General features: G+C 35.9%; 1 protein-coding gene across 1 annotated transcript; it reads left to right on the forward strand.

Annotated features, from left to right (window-relative positions):
• Positions 1-517: 517 nt before the first annotated feature.
• Positions 518-7,063, forward strand: LOC7475941 (LEC14B homolog). The gene is made up of 10 exons (XM_002315509.4): positions 518-701; positions 1,058-1,543; positions 1,682-1,801; positions 2,526-2,603; positions 3,283-3,459; positions 4,289-4,366; positions 4,689-4,867; positions 5,711-5,869; positions 6,333-6,393; positions 6,505-7,063. Exons 2-10 carry the CDS (start codon positions 1,163-1,165, stop codon positions 6,694-6,696), a joined length of 1,425 nt encoding a protein of 474 aa, XP_002315545.1. The 5' UTR covers positions 518-701; positions 1,058-1,162; the 3' UTR covers positions 6,697-7,063.
• Positions 7,064-7,541: the final 478 nt, after the last annotated feature.

Here is a 7,541-nt window from a genome sequence, read left to right on the forward strand (position 1 = left end):
AAATTAAAAAAACAAAATAAATAGTAATTAAAGGAATGCAGATTAAGTCTGATATAAAATTAAATGAAATAAAAGAATTAGAGATGAAATTGAAAAATAAAATAAATCAAGAAAATGAAAAAAAATAATAATAATAAAAAATAAGGATTAAATATAATAAAAAATTTAAATTAAATAAATAAATAAAAAATGTAATTAAAAAATCAAAAAATTAAAAAAAAATAACGATCAAATATATATTAATATTAAATGAAATAAGTCAAAGATCATTTCCCCCCTATTTTTCACTTCTTAGCTTGCCATGTGGAGGGCAAAATTGTTATTATATTGTAACAATTCATAGTAAAATGATTCTTTGATAGGAGAGGGACTCAATCCATCAAATTAGTAGAGGAAGGGCTAAATTCAACCAAATTGATAAAGTACAGGGACCACAGCCTCTAATTAACCTGACCTAAAACTGGCATGTCGTTTATGCGTATGGGGTGACATAAACCATGTATCCTTGCATATAAAACAACGTTGACGTGTTCCTTCATCTACCAGTTTAACTGGTAACTAGGTGCCCTTGTGCTTCAATTTCCATGCTGCCTGGCAACAGTACTGCTCATCAAAACCACTTACAGAGACAACAACATATATCTAAATTCACACTTCCTACTTACTTGTTTAATAGTTCTTTCACTCTATCTCAAAGAAGTGTACTTTTCTTCTTCTTCTTGATTTTATTTTATTTTTCTTGATTTTATTTTTATTTTCTTAACATATTGTTTGATTGATTGCCAATATGAAGTGAGAATGTTAGGATCAGTTCATTACCTCGATTTCTTTCAGTTTCTCTTCTTTTTCTCTCAATCAAGTTTGTATTTTATGAATGCTTGGATTCTAAATTATCTTAATCTGTTTGCTTTGAAATGGAGAGAATTTGAAAATTAGAGTCTTTTCTAGCCTCTGGTTATCGAATTTACATAATTTGATGGCTAGATACTCATTGGATTCTTCGAATAATGGAGAAACCTTTTTTCATTTCTCTTGCTTTTATTGTTCTGTTTCGCAGGATTTGATGCTGTTTATGTCGATAACAAGTAGCTTCATTGAGTTTCAGTATCCATGGCTGTAAATTAGAAGTGGGTTATTAAAGGAATTGAAAAATAAGGATAACATGAGTAGGACACGCAAGAGTAGTAATTTATGTGATGATAAAATTGCTGGCAAGGGATCCTCTACAAGTCAAGGACCCAATGAGGTTTCTGATTATCTTGATCATGAGATTGCTCAACTCACAAAGCTCAGGTCACGGCCTCATGAACTTTTGAGCAGGGACGTGCCTGGCAGGTCGAGGCTGCCCGTCTCAACTATGAGAATGCTGGTTGGTCGAGAGGGTAATTATTCCGGAAGAGGGAGATTCTCATCTGCAGATAGTCGTCATGTTTTAAGTCGATATTTGCCTGTACATGGTCCTTGCACGGTGGACCAATTGAATAGTCGGACTTATGTTTCTCAGTTTTCAGATGATGGAACTCTTTTTGTTGCTGGATGCCAGGTAACATGGGGGGGCTATCAATAAAGTAATTACTCTTGAGCAAGCATTACGCTTCATAAAGATTTGGTGATTCTTAAATTAACGGGAGTGTCTGTATTGTTGTTTTTTAAGTCAGTATATACGTTTCTTTTGCCACAGGGAAGCCACATTAGGATATATAATGTGGACAAGGGATGGAAAATTCAGAAGGACATTTTAGCCAAGAGTTTAAGATGGACAATTACCGATACATGTCTTTCGCCCAATCAGCGCTACCTTGTAAGTTTCTGATGACTCTAGTTGAAAAAAAAGTGGATATATTACTGAGATAGGAAGTCAATTATTATAGTATAGTTCAGTGCATTAATGCAAGTTCTCTGGGCTTAGTTGAAGACTTCTTCTTCGGTGGATCACATCTTTTTAAATACCAAACATAAATTTTCTTCAGGGTCTGTCTTTATTTCCTGTTTTAATTGTTGTAGCTCTCATCTTGTTCAACATACAGGTTGGTGGATTATCCGCCTGCCCATTTCTTGATTGTTCACATGTGCTTCTGTTGTGCTTGTGTGTGTCTGTGAGAATGTATGGTCATCTCTCTATGCATTTTCTTATTCAGTCTCTTTGTGTGCTGGATTGTGTGGATGCCTTTTATGGATCATTATGGACACGGCTCAAGTGCTCCCTTGTAATTTCTTATAGTTGCAGCCTTAAACAAGGGTTACTTGGTTGTTTTAGGTCTTATATCTTTTTGGTTTTTTATGATGAGTCAATTTGTCTAATGTCATACTGCAACTTAGCCCATCTTTGGATCCGGGCTCATTGTGGGCCAGCATAATTTTATCAATTGTGTAGAGCTCATCCTTGTTCCCGAGTGTAACTATGCCACTTTCCACTGGAGATAAACTGATCTGTAGACTTGACATGCAATACAATTTAATTTTATAACATGGATGAAGTGCTTTTTCATTGTTGATTTCATTAAACTTTAATGTTAATTGTGCAGGTGTATGCTAGTTTGTCACCTGTTGTCCATATTGTGGATATTGGATCTGCTGCAACAGAGTCACTAGCAAATGTAACGGTATGTCTGCCACAAGTCATACTTGTTTGTGGATTTTTTCCTTGGTTTCTATAATATGCGGGTGTTTGATCAAAGGCTAATATCTTTTCAGCTTCTGTCATATTAGCTTTATTTTTATGGAACCATGCCTTTAAACTGTCATCTTGGAATTACTGTGTTGTCTAGCTGTCATCAATGGTGATAGATGGGAAATTTTTTATTCCCTGCTAGGGATGTCTATTTAATTTACCCAATGATTGTATTGCATGCTCTCCCCATGGATTGTGGTTCTGTATGATGTGCATTGTTCTGTGTGTTATAGGGCACCATTGTCTGGCTAGGTGATATTTATCATTGTGAGTTAGTCCTTGTTCTTGGTGAGGAGCCCTGTTATCATGACTATTAGAAATCAGGTTATGGTCATAATGCTTGGGATCATCCAATTCAGTAAGTAAGATGCTCATTGGAGTAAACCACTTTGCGCTCCAGAGAGGCAATCCTGCACCTTGAGCTATGGCTTACTCAGTTGTCCTCTTATAGACAGCCAATTTTTTTTCTTGGGAAATTCAATGATTATAACTCGGTCCTACTTTTGTTTCTTCATCGTTTTTATTGCCACAAAGTGATCAATTAATATTTTCATAAATTTTACAAAGCAAATGGCCATTGGTTTCATTCACATCAAAATTTCTATATGCAGGAAATTCATAATGGTTTGGATTTTTCTGTCGATAACGATGATTATGATGAATTTGGGATCTTCTCTGTGAAGTTTTCAACTGATGGGCGAGAGCTTGTAGCTGCAAGTAGTGATAATTCAATATATATTTATGATCTTGAAGCAAATACCTGCAGTCTCCGAGTTCCTGCACATAAGGTATCATATTTGTACATTTCATCATAAGAAGCTTATAGGATTTTGAAATTTAGTGGGGTCATTGAAAGTTAGAATCTGTTGCTTGTTTGGAATTGGTTGATGAGGTGCAAGTTACATCTAGACAATCTGTAAGCAACATTCATCTTGTATTACTACTTGGTAGTTTTAGTTTGTATACATAAATGCTGCTAAATTGTCTATCTGATTCCTTTGAAACTGAAAACGCAGACCCTTGCCTGCCTATTGACCAGTAGATTTATTTGCTTTGCAAAAGACAATATCTTGTTTCATTCTCAATTTTAATTGTTAGAGAAATTAGTTGTATGGCATATTCATCAGTCCATATTTTAGAGTAAGAAGGCAGCAAGCCAAGACGGTTCTAAAGAAGTTTAAACTAAATCATACAAGTGAAATTATTTTTCTTTTCTGCTCAAAAGTTGATGCATTGTATTCTTTTTCTTAATTGCTGTCTTTCTCCCCTTCTTTATCATTTCCCTTCTCTGAATGCAGGGTGGGTCTATATTTCAGTGAAATACAGAACTAAATCATACAAGTGTATAATTATTTTTCTTTCCTGCTCAAAAGTTGATGCTTTGTATTCTTGTTCATACTTGCTGTCTTTATTCCCTTCTTTACCATTTCCCTTCTCTGAATGCGGGGTAGGTCTACATTTCAGTGAAATACAGCGAACATCTGTGAACTTTTTTCTTGGCAAGAGTGATTAAAATGAAGATGTTAACACAGTATATTCTTAAATTTTTTGGGCTTTCTCTCAAGCAGGTTTTGGTGTTTTGGATATATCATGATCTGATTTGTGTTGCTCCTGCAGTCTGATGTCAACACAGTATGTTTTGCGGATGAAGCTGGCCATCTCTTGTATTCGGGAAGTGATGATAACCTCTGTAAGGTGAAAGCTATTCTTTAGCCTTTAAAGATTTAGGTCATCTTGTTCCGTAGTGCTACCCAATATTCATTCTGGTTTAAACAGTTTGCAGATGCCTCACTGTAGGTTGAATAGAATTTTTATTACTGGTGCCTTGGAAGTTACTTTATGCTAGTATTGTCAGTTTGTCACCAGCTACATAAAGTTAACATGAACCAGGCCAATTTGAATAAATAATGATGCCTTTTCATGCTTGCTGAAATTTAACATGGCACTGACTTTGCATCTCTTAATTGGTTTCTTTAATGAAGGAACTTTCATTTGTCTTTTACTTTAATTTCTGCAGGTGTGGGATAGGCGTTGCTTTATCTCAAAAGGAAAAGCAGCAGGGGTCTTGATGGGACATCTAGAAGGCATTACATTCGTAGACAGCCGTGGAGATGGGCGTTATTTTATTTCTAATGGAAAGGATCAGACTACCAAACTATGGGATATTCGAAAGATGTCCTCTAATGCCAAAGAGTAGTAATGTTACTGCTTCCTCCCCCTTTCACCCCATGCAAACTTGCACACACATATTCCCTAGATGTTTACTTACATGTTTTTTAATTGCTTTCCTCTAAGTTTATATTACCATGCTGTAAGTTTGAATCATTCTTGTTTGGAGTTGATCATTTGAAATTCTTATTCCATGTGACGAACTTGTAGTTAGCACTTTCTGTTGGTGGATGAAGCTTGGGTGGAGCCAAGTGGGACTCAGATTGATGCTAACAGTTTTCAAGTTGTATGCCTTGTTCAATTTATTGTATATGGTTTGTATTGTGTCTTTAACAGACAACGATTTTCTATTTTGCTTATTCTGCTTAGCATATACCTGAAACTGTCAAATCTGGGTTTGGAGTTAGGACGGAAGACATTTACTCTTACAATATGTCATCTCAAGGGTGCAGCATCCTCCAACTTGGCTTTGGAGGCCTCGCTCCTCATCTTTTTATAAATTGTTTTCAGAATGAATAAACTTTTTCAGAAGTTTGGATTTGCAGATAAAGGCAAATGGACTTTTTGATGATGAATTAACATATTAAAGGTTTGGGGTGGGGGAGTTGGGGATACACATTTCTAATTTAAATTGCTTCATGCACCTGTGTATTGTAGATCTGGGGTAGGGGGTGGGCATACACATTTCAAATTTAAAAATTGCTTCATGCACCTGTGTATTTTTAGAGCTGGTTTGAGTTTACAGTGTGAAAAGACAGAACTACGTGCTTAACCCACCAAATTTTGGAAAAGATCTGATTTACCTGTACCAGAACTGATTGATGCTCTCCTGAAATCAATTTGGCTGCTGACTTGCCTCTTTTCAAACAGCACTCCAAGGCTTAGAGATTCTGACTGGGATTATAGATGGATGGAGTACCCACCCCATGCCAAAATCTTGAAGCATCCTCGTGATCAGTCTGTGACCACTTACAGAGGTCATTCAATCTTGCGCACTCTCATTCGCTGTTACTTCTCTCCGGAATATAGGTACTAGTCAATTAAATTTGGCGTAGTTGCCTCTGCAGATATATGTTTTAATTTCAGTTGTTGAAATGCATTTTTTCTGTCTTGAACTTCCTGTAAAGCCAGGCTTCATGTTGGTCAAAGGATTGACCCAGGGTGCTATTCTTTCTGGTTGTCTGGATTTACTGTCCAGACTACCCTAAATTTAGTTTCTCAGAAACACAAAATAACTTGATGTTTTACTACCTGGTTGTGGCAGTTGAAAGTTTTCCATCAGTAACAGATTTTACCGTGTCAGTATTCAGTTAAGTTAGATAAAATTTGTCTGATGAAATTGGCTTCTAGGTAGAATTGGACAGGACCTACCACGCACACTGCCTGCTCAACAGCTTGTTTGGTTTAGGGCTTTGCTTTGTCATGATTATATTTTGTTTATGGTATTGATGATTGCAAGGGCTTCACCAATTTGATTATTCTCTTGTTGCAGCACCGGCCAGAAGTACATTTACACTGGATCTAGTGACTGTTCTGTTTATATTTATGATCTGGTATGTTTGTGATATTAGCTCTCTTCTTCAAAATCAACATCTTATTTCTCTGGCAATGCTTCAATTAGTAGTTGATGCAGAGAAATGAGGGAAGTTTGTTATTGTTTGTAGGTAAGTGGAGCCCTAGTTGCAACACTCGATCATCATGAAGGTCTTGTAAGAGATTGTAGCTGGCATCCTCTGTACCCTATGATAATCAGCTCTTCTTGGGATGGTGTCATTGCCAGATGGGAATTTCCTGGCAGTGGTGAAGCCCCTACTCCGGTGGTGAGACGAAGGTCAAGTCTGAGGCGGGATCTCTAGGAAGATCACTCACAGTTGATTGTTCCATGCATGATTTTTGCTACTTTTTCCGTAGTATGTTGTGATGCATGGCTCTGTGTTAGTCAAGGTCACTCACGAGGTCACTGCTTCAAAACGAAATAAAACGCAGTTGGTGAAGGTAAAAACAACAGGTTCTTTCCTGTTCTGTGCCATTAATACGGCCTGTATATATGTATGCCTTGTGACAACAAGCTGTGCTTCATCACATTGTTCCTGGTTGCAAACTGCATTATAATCCTGCAGCCTACACTTTCTGTAATCATACTGACACTCTTGTCTTCGGAAAAGAAGCTGCTCCCATGCGTGGGAGAATAAAGTGAATGAGTTACATGCTGCTTTGTTGAAATCTCTGGGTTTGTAGTTGGAAATATTTTGAGAACCACATTATAACTTATTTTAGTGTTAAAATAAAATAACAACAACAATAATAATAATAATAACCTCTCAATCTAAAAAAAAAAATGAAATTGTTTTTATAAGAAAATGAATTTATTAAATAGTGTTTGATTATTATTATAGTAACAGTTGAATAAAGAAGACTTGTCTATAATTTCTGTTTTAAAAATAAATAAACTTATTTTAAAAGTTATTTTAGGATAGATTTTTTGTTTTTTTATCTCCAGTTGGCTGAAGAAGGGATATAATTGAACAAATTAGTCATACAAGTCCCAGTAGATAAGGAAGAGCGAGTCCTCTCAATGTTATTGAAGGCTTGGTTTTTAACTTTAGAGTTCATGTAATTAGTTATATTATATGCAAACTAGCCCGAATATTTATATTAATTAAAAAAACAGAACTGTTATTATGGAGTTTCTTTTAAAAAA

This window comes from Populus trichocarpa, chromosome 10 (assembly GCF_000002775.5).
Source record: "Populus trichocarpa isolate Nisqually-1 chromosome 10, P.trichocarpa_v4.1, whole genome shotgun sequence".
NCBI lineage: Eukaryota > Viridiplantae > Streptophyta > Magnoliopsida > Malpighiales > Salicaceae > Populus > Populus trichocarpa.

Coding starts and splice junctions, on each gene's coding strand:
- LOC7475941 (XM_002315509.4), top strand. CDS start 1,163: ATGAGTAGGACACGCAAGAGTAGTAATTTATGTGATGATAAAATTGCT. Junction 3,460..4,288: donor TCCGAGTTCCTGCACATAAG/GTATCATATTTG, acceptor TTGCTCCTGCAG/TCTGATGTCAACACAGTATG. Junction 4,367..4,688: donor GTGATGATAACCTCTGTAAG/GTGAAAGCTATT, acceptor TAATTTCTGCAG/GTGTGGGATAGGCGTTGCTT.